This window comes from Biomphalaria glabrata, chromosome 3 (genome assembly GCF_947242115.1).
Source record: "Biomphalaria glabrata chromosome 3, xgBioGlab47.1, whole genome shotgun sequence".
Classification (NCBI taxonomy): domain Eukaryota; kingdom Metazoa; phylum Mollusca; class Gastropoda; family Planorbidae; genus Biomphalaria; species Biomphalaria glabrata.
In genome coordinates this window covers 33,060,011-33,081,100 of record NC_074713.1, presented here as the reverse complement: position 1 = coordinate 33,081,100, position 21,090 = coordinate 33,060,011, and the positions used below count along the sequence as shown (strand labels likewise).

Sequence of the window (21,090 nt, the reverse complement as noted above, 5' to 3'; positions counted from 1 at the left end):
AGAGCAATTACTTGGTCCAATTGTTCCTAGTAGCTCACACTTTCGTCATGGCTAGAAATGAATTTATTTTCTCAGCTTTTCACTATCCAACCCAACTGAAATTTCTCACATTTTGGCTGCGTAACATTTCAGACACAATTCAGAAATCACTCGTTCTAGAATTCATTCAAATTCAGAAATATCACTTCACTCATTCTAGAATTCATTCAAATTCAGTAATATCACTTCACTCATTCTAGAATTCATTCAAATTCAGAAATATCACTTCCCTCATTCTAGAATTCATTCAAATTAATTTTTACGTTATGTGGTAAGAATTTTTAAAAAATGGGGCCATTTTTAGCTCCTCCCCGAAAGCCACTATTAGTTTTGTTTGCTCTGTCTGTCTGTACATTTGTCCGTCCCGTTTAGATCTCAGAAACTAGAAAGGATATAAAAAGTCCGATATATTTTAGATGCTACAATGTTCCGATGCAACTGCATTTTTGATCTCAAACCGTTTAATTTTAACAATTCAAAATTGTTTTTTTTTTTTTATAAAACACCACTTTTAGAGGAGAAACTTCATGTGAGGTATTTTTTTAAATACTACATTACTTTGTTTTGTTTTATAATACATCACTTTAAAATGAAATACATCAGAGGAGGTAAGTTTTGTTTTATAATACATCACTTTGAAATGAAATACACCAGAGGAGGTAAGTTTTGTTTTATAATACATCACTTTGAAATGAAATACACCAGAGGAGGTAAGTTTTGTTTTATAATACATCACTTTGAAATGAAATACATCAGAGGAGGTAAGTTTTGTTTTATAATACATCACTTTGAAATGAAATACACCAGAGGAGGTAAGTTTTGTTTTATAATACATCACTTTGAAATGAAATACACCAGGGGAGGTAAGTTTTGTTTTATAATACATCACTTTGAAATGAAATACACCAGGGGAGGTAAGTTTTTTTTTTAAAAAAGGTTACAGACTTTCTCATTAGTAATTATGGCTTCATTCATTGACTTGCCTATTGGTACAAAAACCCTAGCGTCCAAGGTCACGATGGACAAATATGTCTCGTGATGAAATAGCGTGTACTTTGAGCGACACTTCTTTTTGTTTGTTTTTTAAAGATATTTTTGATATGAACTTTGCTTTAGTTTTAAGTCTTAGAGAGACAATGACTATTCTCATGACTCTTAGTCTTGACCTAGTACGCTTGACGACACTCTTACTTAGGACTATCTAGGGCCCAGTTCTAGATTTAGAGCTTAGGTAGACATATTACATTTAGTTTCTTGTTGAAAGTTCTAGAAGTCTCTTCATCGATAAAAGGTTATTTAGTTTGTTTTCAAGTTAAACGCAACGCAAAATGTTTATTTGAAGTTGTATTTTATTACTTTAATATAGACATTCAAATCCAATCATGGCTTGAATTTTCTTTGCCCGTTGGCGGATCCGATGAGCGCCGCCTCTGTTTTTTTGTTTTTTTTTGATGACGCTAACTCTATAAGTATTTTTTTAAATTAAAGATCTACATCTATATTTTTATGTTTGACCGTTTGTTGTTTAGCGGTCAGCTAAGTTGGCTAGTGCGTCATGCTGATAATGCGAATATCGTGGGTTCGATTCCCTCGATTCCCATGACAATTAATGATGAATTGTTTAGTGAACTAGATTATTTAAACCTTAAACTGTAGCTGATATTTTAAAATGACTTGTTATGCCTTGCCTGGGCGCCCAGCCCGCCCCTGAATACATCTGGCTTCATTAGGAAGTATTTGAAATGCCCCAGTCACGTGGTTAATGTCATCACTACATTCAATGTTGTTGTGACTTTCTCAATCGAGCTAAAATTAGCATCACCTCATTTCGGGATCACTCATTGTCTTAACTCGTTACTTACCGGAAACAGGGGGAAGAAAGGAGGCCAATCGTGCCAACACTGTTCCGTTGGGCCTGTGGAAAGTTGACATTTTAGAAAAGGTTAACAAGTTTCATGATGAGATGTCATTAACATTTGCAACTTTAGTCTTTTTTTTTTCCACTGGTCTTCTTGTTTTATTTTTACTTCTGCTTGGATTCGAACTTAAAGTTATTGGCGATACTCTTATTTCCATAACAATTGAGCTGTCAAAGTGACTAAGTATACTTAGAATGTCAATGTGACTAAGTATCCTTAGAATGCCAATGTGACTAAGTATCCTTAGAATGCCAATGTGACTAAGTATCCTTAGAATGCCAATGTGAATAAGTATCCTTAGAATGCCAATGTGACTAAGTATCCTTAGGATGCCAATGTGACTAAGTATACTTAGAATGTCAATGTGACTAAGTATCCTTAGAATGCCAATGTGACTAAGTATCCTTAGGATGCCAATGTGACTAAGTATCCTTAGAATGCCAATGTGAATAAGTATCCTTAGAATGCCAATGTGACTAAGTATCCTTAGGATGCCAATGTGACTAAGTATACTTAGAATGTCAATGTGACTAAGTATCCTTAGAATGCCAATGTGACTAAGTATCCTTAGAATGCCAATGTGACTAAGTATCCTTAGGATGCCAATGTGACTAAGTATCCTTAGAATGCCAATGTGAATAAGTATCCCAACAACTCTCTTTCTCAACAACTCTACCCCCCCCGCAAGACACACACACCTAAAAGCTTTAAATTTCTCAATCTTCCCAACAACCATCTTTTTCTCCCTCAACAATTTCTCTCTCTCTCTCTCTCTCTTAACAACTCTCTCTCTCTCTTAACAACTCTATCTCCCTCTTAACAACTCTCTCTCTCTCTTAACAACTCTCTCCCTCTCTCTTAACAACTCTCTCTCCCTCTTAGCAACTCTCTCTCCCTCTTAACAGCTCTCTCTCTCCCTCTTAACAACTCTCTCTCGCTCTCTTAACAACTCTCTCTCTCTCTTAACAACTCTCTCCCTCTTAACAACTCTCTCTCTCTTAACAACTCTCTCCCTCTTAACAACTCTCTCTCTCTCTTAACAACTCTCTCTCGCTCTCTTAACAACTCTCCCTCTTAACAACTCTCTCTCGCTCTCTTAACAACTCTCCCTCTTAACAACTCTCTCCCTCTTAACAACTCTCTCTCGCTCTCTTAACAACTCTCTCTCTTTTAACAACTCTCTCTCTCTTAACAACTCTCTCCCTCTTAACAACTCTCTCCCTCTTAACAACTCTCTCTCTTAACAACTCTCTCCCTCTTAACAACTCTCTCTCTCTTAACAACTCTCTCTCTCTTAACAACTATCTCCCTCTTAACAACTCTCTCCCTCTTAACAACTCTCTCCCTCTTAACAACTCTCTCCCTCTTAACAACTCTCTCTCTCCCTCTTAACAACTCTCTCTCGCTCTCTTAACAACTCTCTCTTTTTTAACAACTCTCTCTCGCTCTCTTAACAACTCTCTCCCTCTTAACAACTCTCTCTCGCTCTCTTAACAACTCTCTCTCTTTTAACAACTCTCTCTCTCTTAACAACTCTCTCCCTCTTAACAACTCTCTCCCTCTTAACAACTCTCTCTCTTTTAACAACTCTCGCTCTCTTAACAACTCTCTCTCTCTTAACAACTCTCTCTCTCTTAACAACTCTCTCCCTCTTAACAACTCTCTCCCTCTTAACAACTCTCTCCCTCTTAACAACTCTCTCCCTCTTAACAACTCTCTCTCGCTCTCTTAACAACTCTCTCTCTCTTAACAACTCTCTCTCTACCTCTTAGCAACTCTCTCTCTCTCTCTCTCTTAACAACTCTCTCTCTCTCTCTTAACAGCTCTCTCTCTTTTTTAACAACTCTCTCTCTTTTTTAACAACTCTCTCTCGCTCTCTTAACAACTCTCTCTCTTTTTTAACAACTCTCTCTCTCTTAACAACTCTCTCTCTTTCTCTTAACAACTCTCTCTCTACCTCTTAGCAACTCTCTCTCTCTCTCTCTCTTAACAACTCTCTCTCTCTCTCTCTCTCTTAACAACTCTCTCTCTCTCTCTTTTTAACAACTCTCTCTCTTTTTTAACAACTCTCTCTCTCTCTTTTAACAACTCTCTCTCTCTCTTAACAACTCTCTCTCTACCTCTTAGCAACTCTCTCTCTCTCTCTCTTAACAACTCTCTCTCTCTCTCTTAACAACTCTCTCTCTTTTTTAACAATTCTCTCTCTCTTTTAACAACTCTCTCTCTCTCTTAACAACTCTCTCTCTCTCTTTTTTTTAACAACTCTCTCTCTCTCTTAACAACTCTCTCTCTCTCTCTCTCTCTCTTAACAACTCTCTCTCTCTCTCTTTTTTAACAACTCTCTCTCTCTCTCTTAACAACTCTCTCTCTCTCTCTTTTAACAACTCTCTCTCTCTCTTAACAACTCTCTCTCTCTCTCTCTCTTAACAACTCTCTCTCTCTCTTTTTTAACAACTCTCTCTCTCTTTTAACAACTCTCTCTCTCTCTTAACAACTCTCTCTCTCTCTCTCTCTTAACAACTCTCTCTCTCTCTTTTTTTAACAACTCTCTCTCTCTTTTAACAACTCTCTCTCTCTCTCTCTCTCACTTAACAACTCTCTCTCTCTCTCTCTCTCTCACTTAACAACTCTCTCTCTCTCACTTAACAACTCTCTCTCTCTCTCTCACTTAACAACTCTCTCTCTCTCTCTCTCTTAACAACTCTCTCTCTCTCTCTCTCTCTCTCTCTCTCTCACTTAACAACTCTCTCTCTCTCTTTTAACAACTCTCTCTCTCTTAACAACTCTCTCTCACTTAACAACTCTCTCTCTCTCTCACTTAACAACTCTCTCTCTCTTTTAACAACTCTCTCTCTCTCTTAACAATTCTCTCTCTCTCTCTCACTTAACAACTCTCTCTCTCTCACTTAAGAACTCTCTCTCTCTCTCTCGCTTAACAACTCTCTCTCTCTCTCTCTCTCTCTCTCTCACTTAACAACTCTCTCTCTCTCTCTCACTTAACAACTCTCTCTCTCTCACTTAACAACTCTCTCTCTCTCTCTCACTTAACAACTCTCTCTCTCTCTCTCTCTCTTAACAACTCTCTCTCTCTCTCTCTCTCATTTAACAACTCTCTCTCTCTTTTAACAACTCTCTCTCTCTTAACAACTCTCTCTCTCTCACTTAACAACTCTCTCTCTCTCTCACTTAACAACTCTCTCTCTCTTTTAACAACTCTCTCTCTCTCTTAACAACTCTCTCTCTCTCTCTCTCACTTAACAACTCTCTCTCTCTCACTTAAGAACTCTCTCTCTCTCTCTCGCTTAACAACTCTCTCTCTCTCACTTAACAACTCTCTCTCTCTCACTTAAGAACTCTCTCTCTCTCTCTCTCGCTCTCACTTAACAACTCTCTCTCTCTCACTTAACAACTCTCTCTCTCTCTCTTTTAACAACTCTTCTCTCTTAAGAACTCTCTCTTAAGAACTCTCTCTGTCTCTCTCTTAACAACTCTCTCTCTCTCTCTCTCTCCTCGTGTAATAGAACTCTCTAATTAAGCACTTAAACATGTGCAGTCTATTCTGGAACTCTCTAATTAAGCATATAAACATGTTAAGTCTATTCTAGAACTCTTTAAATAAGCATATTAACATGTACAATCTATTCTAGAACTCTCTAAATAAGCAAATAAATATGTACAGTCTATTCTGAAACTCTGTAATTAAGCATATGAATATGTACAGTTTATTCTGGAACTCTCTAATTAAGCAAATAAACATGTACAGTCTATTCTGGAACTCACTATAAATAAGCATATAAACATGTACAGTCTATTCTGGAACTCTCTAATTAAGCATATAAACATGTAAAGTCTATTCCAGAACTCTTTCAATAAGCATATAAACATGTACAGTCTATTCTAAAACTCTCTATAAATAAGCACTTAAACATGTACAGTCTATTCTAGAACTCTATAAATAAACACTTAAACATGTACAGTCTATTCTAGAACTCTATAAATAAGCATTTAAACATGTACAGTCTATTCTAGAACTCTATAAATAAACACTTAAACATGTACAGTCTATTCTAGTGCTCTATAAATAAGCATTTAAACATGTACAGTCTATTCTTGAACTCTATAAATAAGGATTTGAACATGTACAGTCTATTCTTGAACTCTATAAATAAGCATTTAAACATGTACAGTCTATAAATAAGCATTTAAACATGAACAGTCTATTCTTGAACTCTATAAATAAGCATTTGAACATGTACAGTCTATTCTTGAACTCTATAAATAAGTATTTAAACATGTACAGTCTATTCTTGAACTCTATAAATAAGTATTTGAACATGTACAGTCTATTCTTGAACTCTATAAATAAGTATTTAAACATGTACAGTCTATTCTTGAACTCTATAAATAAGCATTTGAACATGTACAGTCTTTTCTTGAACTCTATAAATAAGCATTTAAACATGTACAGTCTATTCTTGAACTCTATAAATAAACATTTAAACATGTACAGTCTATTCTTGAACTCTATAAATAAACATTTAAACATGTACAGTCTATTCTTGAACTCTATAAATAAGCATTTAAACATGTACAGTCTATTCTTGAACTCTATAAATAAGCATTTAAACATGTACAGTCTATTCTTGAACTCTATAAATAAGCATTTAAACATGTACAGTCTATTCTAGAACTCTATAAATAAGCATTTAAACATGTACAGTCTATTCTTGAACTCTATAAATAAACATTTAAACATGTACAGTCTATTCTGGATCTTGTTAACTACATCCTAGGGGAATGGTCAGACTATTGTGTGAAGACGACCAGTACAGTCTCATCTGAGAATCACTTTGTTCCACTTGAAGTGACATCTAAAGGAAGCCGAGTTAGTCATAGGACAGCCTGACCATTAGAAACACACAAACGAGGGCTGTAACAGAATTGCAAATGAAGCCAATGTTAATTTACCTCCTCTATTACTGTATTCATGGTCATCTTTGACGTAGTGCAGAGCTCCGAGTTGAACGACGTACTGAGCTCCTGCAGATGTCCAGTGGACGTACAGAGACGTACATCTTCTGGATAGTCCAAGCCACATTACAAACACAGGATTTCACTTTGAGTTACTCTTCTTCTACTCGTTTAGTCTCTAGTGATACAGTCACACCGTTGTTCAGGCTAGGTTGGCTTTATAGATGGAGTTATCTTACCTTCTAAGCTGCAGACGTTACTTCAGAAGAGAAGATCATTATTAGGCATGCTAATCAGTGACTGCCAAGTCTTTTGTTGTCCTGGCTTATTCAGGCAACCCATTCCATTCTCTAACGTCATGCTTTCTTGAAGGAGACATATTCTAATTTAGGGCTAACTTTAGTTTGATGTTCTTGTTGGATTCTAAAATTCTTTTAATAAACCTTAACGCTTTTTTAAAGCTATTACATTAATATGGGGATGCCATGATAACTTTTTATGTAGATATTTTGAGTTTGTACTCGGTGTAACTGGTTCACTTTGAATAGCATTAGTTTTTATTTGTTTTATTAGCGGCCCCCGAAAGGGGAAAAGACGCTATTAGTTTTGTGTGAAATGTCTGTCCGTCTGTCAGTCCGTCCAGTTTAGATCTCGTAAACTAGAAAAGATATTGAAAATTCGACATCACAATATTTTAGACCATTCAAAGTTCTGATGCAACGGCTACTTTTTTTTTTTCTGAAAGCGAAAAATTTAATTTTTAAAATCAGTTATGTAAGTATTTTTTTAAAGAGAAAAAGCTAATAAGTATGCATTATAAGTTAGACCTAATTTAAAACGAATAGTAATCTTATAAACTTCATTTTCCTGATCTTTTTTTTTATCTATTGCGGAATAAGAGATTGAGCCTTTTTAAAAAATCTGATCAATTACAAGACATCAGTTAGGCCAGGGGAGACGCGGTGGCTGAGCGGTAAAGCGCTTGGCTTCTGAACCGGGGGTCCATTCTCTAAAGGGGGTCCCGGGTTCGACTCCTGCTGAAGACTGGGATTTTTAACTTTGGAATCTTTGGGCGCCTCAGAGTCCACTCATTAGTTGCGGAAAAGTAAAGGCGGTTGGTCGTTGTGCTGGCTACATGTCTGTCTGTGGCATTTTACGTCTCGAGAGACGATCTTTTCCCTTTGCAACTTCTTGTGTGACTAAAGAGGCCAATCCTTGATACACAGCTGCACCTCTATATAAATGGAGGCTGGCTACATGACACCCTCGTTAACCGTAGGCCACAAAAACAGTTGAACCTTACATAATCTGCCCTATAGACCACAAGGTCTGAAAGGGGAACTAGTTAGGCCAGGTTCACATCTAACTTTACATTCACTTTCACCTAGCCTTTGATCTGCTGGACCGTTGGGGCACTACACAAGATCTGTTAACCTTCTTTCTTCATTCTTATCTCTCATTTGTCTTTGATATAATTTCATTTGGAAGTTCTTTCTGAAAATATTGAAGCCTGCCTGGGTGGACCACTTCGGAGGCCGATTTTGAGTTTGTGTTTCCACACAAACTGTCTTTTGTAACCTTGTTATTATTGTTGTTGTTGTTAGTTTTAGCGATTGTCTTCCAATTCTCTGACTTTTGTTTCTAATCTGTCGGATAGAAAGGTTGTACACGTTATTTCTCCGACACCCAAAAATGTGCACAAATAATTTCTTTTACCTGACAACACAAGAATAAAAATACAACAACTAGTAATTCAGCTATCGGTAATTATTTTGTTTCATACCTCGAACATGGGAAAGACTTTGTACTTGACTGAAGTAGTGGTATAAGCTGAATTAGTCCCCTTTATAGGTCGTCGTCTGAGTCTTAGTGAACACAAACCTGAAATACGACAAATAGAAACAATACATAACTATTCAATCTGCTATTTTCATAAGAACTTCTCTAGCAGAGTAGTTACAATGTCGGTTTGAGAGGGTCATGAGTGAGAATTCATATCTTTAACCCCATCCTTTTTTTTTTTTTTTTTTTTATAAAAAGGCTTTTTTTTATTTTTAGTCTAGATCTATTACAAATTTAATTACATGAATGATCCAAACTAATTATTACAACTATGCTTAATATAAGCTTTGTTTTGTTTTGTTTTTTTAAGTTTTTTTTTAATAATTTTCTTGAGTACATTAGACGCAGTAGTGAGCCTATGACTGTTCCTTGAGGTACACCTGAGTTTACTCTTATTCGTTTTGATTTAGAGCCATTTATCATTATAGAAAAATAGACAATCCTGAATCCATTGATGTAACGAAGCAGCAATGCCAAACTATTTCAATTGTTTCAGCAAGCTCTGGTGGTGAACTTCGTCAAATGTCTTAGGCTCAAATGGCGTCTCGCTTTGCTCATTAGTATCTTTGAAAAGTCATCAATTAGTCTTGCATGGTAATTAGTAACTTAAACTCTGCTCATTCAATGGTTTTCCTGTGTTGTTCAGTCAACCTGTTCCGTACTCTAATGGCACTAGGGAAGAAGGAGTACTTGTACGAATTTGTCCAAGCATATACAATAAGAAATGTGCTTTTATCTTTGTGGCTTTATTTTTTAGGTTGTATTTGAAGTTAGGATTTCAGTATTTTATGTAGTATTGCTACTTGATTTTATTTTTTTAAACGTTCAGACTATATCACTCTGTATCTTTCTTGTATGTTGGTATCTTTCTTGTATGTTGATATATATCTTGTATGTTGGTATCTTTCTTGTATGTTGGTATCTTTCTTGTATGTTGATATCTTTCTTGTATGTTGATATATATCTTGTATGTTGGTATCTTTCTTGTATGTTGGTATCTTTCTTGTATGTTGATATCTTTCTTGTATGTTGATATATATCTTGTATGTTGGTATCTTTCTTGTATGTTGGTATCTTTCTTGTATGTTGATATCTTTTTTGTATGCTGATATCTTTCTTGTATGTTGATATCTTTCTTGTATGTTGGTATCTTTTTTGTATGTTGATATCTTTTTGTATGCTGATATCTTTCTTGTATGTTGATATCTTTCTTGTATGTTGATATCTTTTTTGTATGCTGATATCTTTCTTGTATGTTGATATATATCTTGTATGTTGGTATCTTTCTTGTATGTTGGTATCTTTCTTGTATGTTGATATCTTTCTTGTATGTTGATATATATCTTGTATGTTGGTATCTTTCTTGTATGTTGGTATCTTTCTTGTATGTTGATATCTTTCTTGTATGTTGATATCTTTCTTGTATGCTGATATCTTTCTTGTATGTTGATATCTTTCTTGTATGTTGATATCTTTCTTGTATGTTGATATCTTTTTTGTATGCTGATATCTTTCTTGTATGTTGATATCTTTCTTGTATGTTGATATCTTTCTTGTATGCTGATATCTTTTTGTATGTTGATATCTTTATGTTGATATCTTTTTTGTATGTTGATATCTTTATGTTGATATCTTTTTTTGTATGTTGGTATCTTTATGTTGATATCTTTCTTGTATGTTGATATCTTTCTTGTATGTTGATATCTTTCTTGTATGTTGATATCTTTTTTGTATGTTGATATCTTTATGTTGATATCTTTTTTGTATGTTGGTATCTTTATGTTGATATCTTTCTTGTATGTTGATATCTTTCTTGTATGTTTCAACTTGTTCGACTACTCCTCATCAAATACAAGCTCGTGATCGATGACGTCACGTGAATCAATAAAACAAAAATCGACCAGTTTGTTCATCAATAATTTTGAATACATTTTAGTGTCATATACAAATGTCCTAAGCTAAGGGGAGATTTTACCTTGACCTATCCCTTAGTCTGTTGGACCGTTGGGGCACCATGCAAGATTCGTCGACAGTCTTTCTCCATTCCTCTCTGTCCTTTGCCTTAGTTAGAACTTCTTTCACTGACAGGCCCGTCCATTCTTTTATGTTGTCCTCCCTTCGCTTTCTCTGTCTGCCTCTTCTTCTTTTTGCTGGTACTGTTCCCTGGAGGAAGGTTTTTGCGAGCCCCAAAGATCTTGTAATATGGCCAAAGATTTTTAGCTTGCGTTTTGTACGATAGTTAGCAAGTCATCATGGGGTCCGATCGCTGCAGTAACCCGTGTGGTGATTGTGTTTGTATAGAACATTGTTGACAGCACTTTATAGAACCTTGGTTGTAAGATGTGAGGATTTCTATGTTTATTAATTGTATTTATTATTATTTCATTGGTTGACTAGGTAAAGTGGGGTGACGGCCCTTGAGCTTTGTTATTGTTGACAGTGGGACCGGAGTTTTGTGATAGCATAGTAGGAGTCATTATAAGGCAGTTTGATAGTTAATGTATATTTAGGAAATTCAGCTTTTGTTGGCGTTATCTACAGTTATAATTTATTCCTATTTCTTTATTAAATATTTCTTATTTCTAACGCATCCCTGGTGTTCTTGAAGTATTGCATACGTAATGTATCCATGTCAAAGTCATAGGCTAGGAGTTCACAACAATCACAACAATGGTGGAGCAGCAAGTGTGTCAACAAGTTGACAGGTGAACTATTTCATCCTTATAGTTGTTATCTATTATCTTCTGGTCAGCAGTAAACTCTACTGACTTCAAATATAGGGCTGGGAAATCAATTAACTCAGGGACTAAAAGGTTTGTTCTAAAGTATAAGAACAAACATACGTCCATAAAATGGCCGAAAAAGTATACGGTGACCTACTAAAACTTTACGAAACGGGGAAGAGTCTTGGCTACCAGAGAGAAGAATTGGACGAGTGGGTTGCTAAAATCATAAGACAGAATGAGGAGAGAGATGCTAGAATGGAAGAGAGGAAAGAAAAGGCGAAAGTAGAAGAACGGAAGATGGCAATGCTGGAAGAAGAGGTGAGATTTAAATGGAAACTAGAAGAGGACCAAGTAGCGGCCAAAATAAAAAGAGACGACGAGGAATCGAAGGCCAAAATTGCCGCAATTGAAAAGGAGAGTAAAGCAAAGGATGTAGAGGAGCAGGAAAATAGAGACACGAGGAAAAGAAATACGCCCCAAACAAAGAGACAAAAATTCGTGGAAGGTACGGATAAGATGGATGCATTTATCAACAGATTTGAAATGTTGATGAAACTTGAAAAGGAACCACAACACGAATGGGCCATACAACTTCTCAGTTTGGTCGGAGGCCCTCGATGCACTACAAGTCCTAAGCGATGACGAGGTAGCAAACTATGCCTTCCTCAAGAAAACATTGCTTGATTTCTATCAATACAGCGAAGACGACTACCGACAGAAGTTTCATGAGCTAAAACCACCATCAGACGGCAACATGAAGCAATTTGTTTCTGATGTGAAAATAACGTTCGAAAAATGGGTTCAAGCGTCTGGAATTGAAGAATCCTTCGAGAGTCTAAAGCAGTTTATCATCGTGGACAAAATCGTATCAACTGCTGGGAAGCATTTGTTTGCTTTCCTACAGGAAAGAAAACCGAGAAGTGTGGAGACCGTTATGGAACTGTGTCAAACTTATGTAGCGGCACATCCGGGCGAAATACTACAAAAGGTTGAAAACAGTGAAGAAATCGAAATAGCCGCCACAACAGTCCCTACAGCAGCACGATTTACAAAGAAAGAAACAGCACAGCAACGCAGTCCACCACAAGACAGAAATATACAGAGATATACAGAGAGAGAACAAAATGATTATAGACCAAATCAGTCATCGGCCCAGAGAAATGAAGTGAGATGCTTTAACTGTAGGAAAATGGGACACATAGCGAAGTATTGTAGAGAGGCAAGGCGAAGAGAATACTGGAAGAATGATGTTGTAGCTCACGTAGGAGGCTTAGCAGAGAGTCTTTCACCGTACGTTACCCCTGCAATAGTTAACGTGAATCACATCCTGTCCCTACGCGACACAGGAGGCACGAAATGTGTACTTCTAGGAAAACTTGTGAGTCCCCATCAGTACACCAAAAGACAATGCAAAGTACAAGGTTTTGGAGGGCAGGTCAAAAGTTACCCGACCGCTATAGTACACATTAACTCCCCCTATTTCAATAAAACTGTTGAAGCTATAGTTGTTGATAATGGACCATTCGATTTGTTGATAGGAAATGTTCCAAACATAGAATTTCCAAAAGAGGCTCAGATCAATAGTTGGAAAGAATTGTATAACTGGAAGTTACCTCAACAAGATGATTGTATGCAGATGCAACAACAAATGGCACAAAACCCCAACCAAAAAGAAGTACAGATCCCTAGTCAGACAAGTCCTATAGAAACCATACAGCAAGTTGAAACCAGACAACAAAAATTGAAACGAGAACAGGAAAGTTCTGGCGATGACCTCCTGAACAGAACTAAAAGAGACGATAGTGACGAAAAGCCTGGGGGTGACACTATGACAGAGAAATGCAATCCAGAAAAATTTCAAGAAGCTCAAAAGAAAGACCCCACTCTGACTAAAATTTTTAATTTGGCAAAGAAAGGAACAGTAGCAAGCACAAAGAGAAGTAAGAAAGAATTCATAATAAAACAAGGCACCTTAATTAGAAAATATACCGATCAAAGGGGTGAATTCAAACAATTAGTAACACCCAAGGAATACAGATTAATGATACTACACGATTTATCAGTAGCTGGACATATGGGTCGCGCAAAAACAAAACAAAGAATCCAACACTCCTTCTATTGGCCTGGTATGGACAAAGACATTGCTAAATATGTGTCATCCTGCAAAATATGCCTGGACATGAGGAAAAACAAACCGAGACCAGCTCCTATACAGAGAACAGATCTAGCATGTAGACCTTTCCAGAACATTGCAGTTGATATTATAGGACCGACAGCCACAATGTCAAAAAGGGGTCACAGGTATATCCTAACAATTGTAGATTTCGCTACACGATGAGCAGAAGCATATCCTTTGAAAAAGGCTACAGCAGAAGAAACAGCTGGAGCTTTGCTGAACTTGTTCACTAGAATTGGGTTCCCGGATACTATCATAAGCGATAGAGGGGTACAGTTCACAGCAAACCTTACTCGTCACATTACGAACACCCTAGGAATAAAGCAGTGTTTCACGACCCCCTACTGCCCCCAGAGCAATGGGGTCTGCGAACGACTAAACGGGACTGTAAAAACCATGTTAGAAAAGGCTTCAGTAGGTAGAGAAGAGGACTGGGACTTATTTTTACCTTGTGTACTTTTTGCATACAGGGAAATTCCTCAAAATTGTACTGGGTTTTCACCATTTGAACTAATTTATGGAGCGAACCCAAGAGGGCCGCTCCAAATATTGAAATCTCTACTCTACAAGAAGGATCTAGATGAAGATAAAAGAAATTCGTTAGAGGCCATAGTTAACCTTAGAGACCGAATAATTCGAGCTTGTCATATCGCAAAAGAATCACTCAACGACAAAGGAATAGAAACAAGAGAAAGGGTGAATAGAAATAGGAGATTAAGAACATTTAAAGTTGGTGAAGACGTTCGTGTGTTGCTACCAGATAAGAACAAAATGGAACTATCGTGGAGAGGGCCATTTAAAATCACAAGGAAAATGAACAATGTAGATTACGAGATTGAAGTCAATGGAAAAAAGAAAATCTTTCACATTAATATTTATCTATTGAATTTCTAGGCCATGACATAAGATATGGACAGTTAAAACCAAAGGGAAACACCATACAACGAATCCTAGAAATTGAGACTCCAAAGAACGTAAAGGACGTTAAGAGATTAATTGGTTTGGTTAACTTTTACAGGAAATACATTCCTAACTGTGCAGAAATGATCACACCCTTAACGGATTTGACAAAAACTAAGAACGGTAAAACGGAACGTAGGCAGAATAACACACAGAGGAAAATTGAGTGGGACCAACATTGCGAGCAAGCGGTGCAAGCAATAAAACAAGTATTCCAATCGGAACCTATTCTACAACTACCAGACCTGGCAAAGACATTTACCTTAGCAACCGATGCGTCGTCTACGGGGATTGGAGCTTGCTTACTGCAGGAACATGAGGGCAATCTCCATCCCGTATGTTACATCAGCCGCAAGCTGACGGACACAGAGCAACGATATGCAGTTGTAGAAAGAGAATGCCTAGCCATCGTCTGGGCCACCGCTAAACTAGCTAGATATCTATTAGGCAAGCCGTTCATTCTCCAAACTGACCATGCACCTCTCAAAGCGCTGAACGGTCGCAAATTAAACAATGGAAGAATGGCCCGTTGGGCATTAAAACTGTCTGACTTTCAATATGACGTAAAACACGTGGCAGGGGTAGACAACGTCATCGCAGACACTCTGTCAAGGCTGGAAAATAGTGAGACCTTATAGTTGAGGAACTAAAAGAACGGTGTGAGGGCTGACCCCACATTGTAGAAATGGTGAGACTGTTACGTATCGACTTTCGTTATTGAGCCTAATAGTGGAGGACCTTAGAAAGAGCTGCATAAGACATATTCCACTGGCCTTAAGCCTGCTAAGTCAGTGGTATCGAGAATGATGTTGAAGTTGTCGAATTGTTTAATGTACTCAGAGACGACCTAACTATAGACTAAATGTCCTGTTTTATAATTATTGTACTATAAGGTTAAATGTAAGGAAATGAATGTGCTAATTCATTTCTCTCAAATTGCCACCAGTCCTATCGACAACCCTGTTGATTTAAATTTGAATTGTTACATTTTTTTTTCTCCTATATTAGTTGTCTTTTGATGTAGAGAATTTAATTTGGTGATATTGTAACTAAGGGATTTATTTGGGAAACGTAGAAATGTAAACTAAATAGAGATGTTAAAATGTAAATTTTATGTGATTCTGTCATTTTTCCAATTTAGTTGAAAGCCCAATGCCATTGACGGTAGCGTGGATCTGTGTGTATTTTTTTTTTCCATTTCACTCTTTCTTTACGCTATTAATAAGTTATATTAATAGCTTATTTTGGTAAGGGGGGAATGTGGTGATTGTGTTTGTATAGAACATTGTTGACAGCACTTTATAGAACCTTGGTTGTAAGATGTGAGGATTTCTATGTTTATTTATTGTATTTATTATTATTTCATTGGTTGACTAGGTAAAGTGGGGTGACGGCCCTTGAGTTTTGTTATTGTTGACAGGGGACCGGATTTTGGGATAGCATAGTAGGAGCCATTATAAGGCAGTTTGATAGTTAATGTATATTTAGGAAATTCAGCTTTTGTTGGCGTTATCTACAGTTATAATTTATTCTTATTTCTTTATTAAATATTTCTTATTTTTAATGCATCCCTGGTGTTCTTGAAGTAATACATACGTAATGTATCCATGTCAAAGTCATAGGCTAGGAGTTCACAACAATCACAACACCCGTGTCTCTAATTTCTTGGTTTGTGGTGCGGTCTTTGAATGGGATACCCAGGATCCTTCTGTAGCATCTCAATTCCATTGCAGTCAGCGTCCAAGACTGACAAGCATATAAAATTGTGGCCATGACCAGGGAGCGCATCAGTCTGAGTTTGGTACCAAGGGTTAAGCCTTTGTCTTTTTAGATTGTCTTTAGTTTTGGAATGGCTACTGTGGACTTCGGGCCAGTGGGAGAGGTGAGCCTTGTTAAGAGAATTAGGCGCTAAGAAATGAAAGAGTGAACTCAACTCTATCAATGAGAATGTCAAGATACTATCATCTAGAAATAACACTTTCTCATGGATGAACATTGTCTTCATTTCCATTGTTACAAAGGATTTTCCTTCTACAAAAATACTATTCAATAAAACAGTTTTATCTGATACCGGCAACCAACATCAGTGAACAAGAATAATTGTACAAGTTAAAGACAACAAAGGCTAAACTAATACGGAGTGAAAAAAAAAATATCTATATAATAAAACAACGCTTTTATGAAAACACAATAGGGTAACATATAAAATAATAAATGAATAATCAAAGTTTTCATGTGAATTTCACCTTCATTCGTACTAAACATACCCGACGCTTTGAGGATTGATTTAGGAATTATGTTCTACTGTTTAGTTTATTTTGTTATAAGCGTTGTTTTTATTGAAATGTTTCACTATAAGCGTTTTTTTTATTGAAATGTTTCACTATAAGCGTTGTTTTTTTTTATTGAAATGTTTCACTATAAGCGTTGTTTTTATTGAAATGTTTCACTATAAGCATTGCTTTATTGAAATGTTTCACTATAAGCGCTGTTTTTATTGAAATGTTTCACTACAAGCATTGTTTTTTTTAATGTTTCACTATAAGCGTTGTTTTTATTGAAATGTTTCACTATAAGCGTTGTTTTTATTGAAATGTTTCATTATAAGCATTGTTTTATTGAAATGTTTCACTATAAGCGTTGTTTTTATTGAAATGTTTCATTATAAGCATTGTTTTTTTTAAATGTTTCACTATAAGCATTGTTTTTTTTAAATGTTTCACTATAAGCGTTGTTTTTATTGAAATGTTTCACTATAAGCGTTGTTTTTATTGAAATGTTTCACTATAAGCGTTGTTTTTATTGAAATGTTTCACATTAAGCATTGCTTTATTGAAATGTTTCACTATAAGCGCTGTTTTTATTGAAATGTTTCACTACAAGCATTGTTTTTTTTAATGTTTCACTATAAGCGTTGTTTTTATTGAAATGTTTCACTATAAGCGTTGTTTTTATTGAAATGTTTCATTATAAGCATTGTTTTATTGAAATGTTTCACTATAAGCGTTGTTTTTATTGAAATGTTTCATTATAAGCATTGTTTTTTTTAAATGTTTCACTATAAGCATTGTTTTTTTTAAATGTTTCACTATAAGCGTTGTTTTTATTGAAATGTTTCACTATAAGCGTTGTTTTTATTGAAATGTTTCATTATAAGCATTGTTTTATTGAAATGTTTCACTATAAGCATTGTTTTTATTAAAATGTTTCATTTTAAGCATAGTTTTATTGAAATGTTTCACTATAAGCGTTGTTTTTATTGAAATGTTTCACTATAAGCATTGTTTTATTGAAATGTTTCACTATAAGCATTGTTTTTTTTAAATGTTTCACTATAAGCGTTGTTTTTATTGAAATGTTTCATTATAAGCATTGCTTTATTGAAATGTTTCACTATAAGCGTTGTTTTTATTGAAATATTTCACTATAAGCGTTGTTTTTATTGAAATATTTCACTATAAGCGTTGCTTTTATTGAAATGTTTCATTATAAGCATTGCTTTATTGAAATGTTTCACTATAAGCGTTGTTTTTATTGAAATATTTCACTATAAGCGTTGTTTTTATTGAAATGTTTCATTATAAGCATTGCTTTATTGAAATGTTTCACTATAAGCGTTGTTTTTATTGAAATGTTTCATTTTAAGCATAGTTTTATTGAAATGTTTCACTATAAGCGTTGTTTTTATTGAAATGTTTCACTATAAGCGTTGTTTTTATTGAAATGTTTCACTATAAGCATTGTTTTATTGAAATGTTTCACTATAAGCGTTGTTTTTATTGAAATGTTTCATTATAAGCATTGCTTTATTGAAATGTTTCACTATAAGCGTTGTTTTTATTGAAATATTTCACTATAAGCGTTGTTTTTATTGAAATATTTCACTATAAGCGTTGTTTTTATTGAAATATTTCACTATAAGCGTTGCTTTTATTGAAATGTTTCATTATAAGCATTGCTTTATTGAAATGTTTCACTATAAGCGTTGTTTTTATTGAAATATTTCACTATAAGCGTTGCTTTTATTGAAATGTTTCATTATAAGCATTGCTTTATTGAAATGTTTCACTATAAGTGTTGTTTTTATTGAAATATTTCACTATAAGCGTTGTTTTTATTGAAATGTTTCATTATAAGCATTGCTTTATTGAAATGTTTCACTATAAGCGTTGTTTTTATTGGAATGTTTCACTATAAGCGTTGTTTTTATTGAAATGTTTCACTATAAGCATTGTTTTATTGAAATGTTTCACTATAAGCATTGTTTTTATTGAAATATTTCACTATAAGCGTTGTTTTTATTGAAATGTTTCATTATAAGCATTGCTTTATTGAAATGTTTCACTATAAGCGTTGTTTTTATTGAAATGTTTCATTATAAGCATTGCTTTATTGAAATGTTTCACTATAAGCATTGTTTTTTTTTTTAATGTTTCACTATAAGCGTTGTTTTTATTGAAATGTTTCACTATAAGCATTGTTTTTTTTTAAATGTTTCACTATAAGCGTTGTTTTTATTGAAATGTTTCACTATAAGCATTGTTTTTTTTAAATGTTTCACTATAAGCGTTGTTTTTATTGAAATGTTTCACTATAAGCATTGTTGTTTTTTTTTTTAATGTTTCACTATAAGCGTTGTTTTTATTGAAATGTTTCACTATAAGCATTGTTTTTTTTAAATGTTTCACTATAAGCGTTGTTTTTATTGAAATGTTTCACTATAAGCGTTGTTTTTATTGAAATATTTCACTACTAATTAATAGTCTTGTGAATCAAAGTGCCTTTCTCTTGACGGATGGAATGTATGTACTTGCTCATGACCCTCACCGTGTCCCATTCATTGCCGACATTCACCTGACAAGACTTCTTTTTTTTTTTTTTCTAGGTTTTTGATTTCCAAAAAAAATAAATAAACCACAGTCCATTTATTTGTGGTTTTAAATTGTAGGCACCGCCTCTACCCTCGGTCCAACACAGAACAAAGTTGTTTGAAGAGAAACAAAAAGTAGGCAGTCAGTGAGAGAACTGACACTTCAAGATGAGCCAATGAAATAGTTGAAACTAGTTTGTAGACAGACTTTGGGACAAATAAAAGCGGACACTATTCCAAGTCATCCTAGGATTTTTGTAGTCCTAATGAAATAGCACCGTTACAAGTCACACTAGCAGTAGTGGAGTTTTATATTGTTATACTTTCCCTGTGTTTCATTGCTTTCCTAACAATCTATTGTTATACTTTCCTGTGTTTCATTGCTTTCCTAACAGTCTATTGTTATACTTTCCTGTGTTTCATTGCTTTCCTAACAGTCTATTGTTATACTTTCCCTGTGTTTTGTGTTGTTTTCCTGTGTACGCTATATCAATTATTTTCTCTCCCTTGCCACCAACGTAGTTCCCTTCAGTTCTTTCTGTGTACATCTCTCTCCTGTGACTTCTGTAGTCAAGTAAAGTAGTGCTGAGCATCTTCACTCTCTTCATGCAGTAGTGTTACTCAAACTTATGACCTATGTTATTGTAGTATTACTCAAAGTCCTGACCTGTGTTACAGTATTGTTACTCAAAGTCATGACCTGTGTTACAGTATTGTTACTCAAAGTCATGACCTATGTTACAGTAGTGTTACTCAAAGTCATGACCTATGTTACTGTAGTATTACTCAAAGTCATGACCTATGTTACTGTAGTATTACTCAAAGTCATGACCTATGTTACAGTAGTGTTACTCAAAGTCATGACCTATGTTACTGTAGTATTACTCGAAGTCATGACCTATGTTACAGTAGTATTACTCAAAGTCATGACCTATGCTACAATAGTGTTACTCAAATTCATGACCTATGTTACAGTAGTATTACTCAAAGTCATGACCTATGTTACAGTAGTATTACTCAAAGTCATGACCTATGTTACAGTAGTATTACTCAAAGTCATGACCTATGTTACAGTAGTGTTACTCAAAGTCATGACCTATGTTACAGCATTGTTGCCCCCATGTCTGTCCTGTGTTACAGTATAGTTAGCATGCCCTCTTTGTTGTAGATAAAGCGACGGATCAAGCTTGAAGGCACTGAACTTGAAGAGTACATGAAAAAGAAATTAGAAAAAGAACAAGAAGCCAGTAGGCTCAAGGACGAGCAGGCACGAAAGTAAGTTTGTAGGAGACTATAAGTTCATTGAAGAAGACATTAGTTTACTTGCAAATAAGACGTTAGTTCATTTCAAACATTAGTTCAATTTTATAAATATTAGCTCATGTAAGATATGTGTTCACTCTAGACATTAGCTCACTTGAGACATTTATTCATTTGGGTTATTGGTTTGAGACATATTTCACTTGAGACTTAGCTCAATCGAAACATTAGCTCACATAAGACATAAGTTCACTTGAGACATGAGCTCATTCTGCATATTAGTTTGAGACATCTGTTCACTTGAGACATTAGTCTACTTGATACATT

The 21,090-nt window shown here is 35.1% G+C and overlaps 1 protein-coding gene across 5 annotated transcripts in view; it reads left to right on the top strand.

The window, feature by feature from the left end:
- Window positions 1-21,090, top strand: part of LOC106070474 (cleavage and polyadenylation specificity factor subunit 2-like) — a 193,342-nt gene that overhangs the window by 112,051 nt on the left and 60,201 nt on the right. For all 5 annotated transcript variants that reach the window (XM_056024600.1, XM_056024603.1, XM_056024602.1 and 2 more), the window contains one exon: window positions 20,672-20,778. In XM_056024600.1, the coding sequence (XP_055880575.1) occupies window positions 20,672-20,778 (107 nt within the window). The remainder of the gene's footprint in view (window positions 1-20,671; window positions 20,779-21,090) is intronic.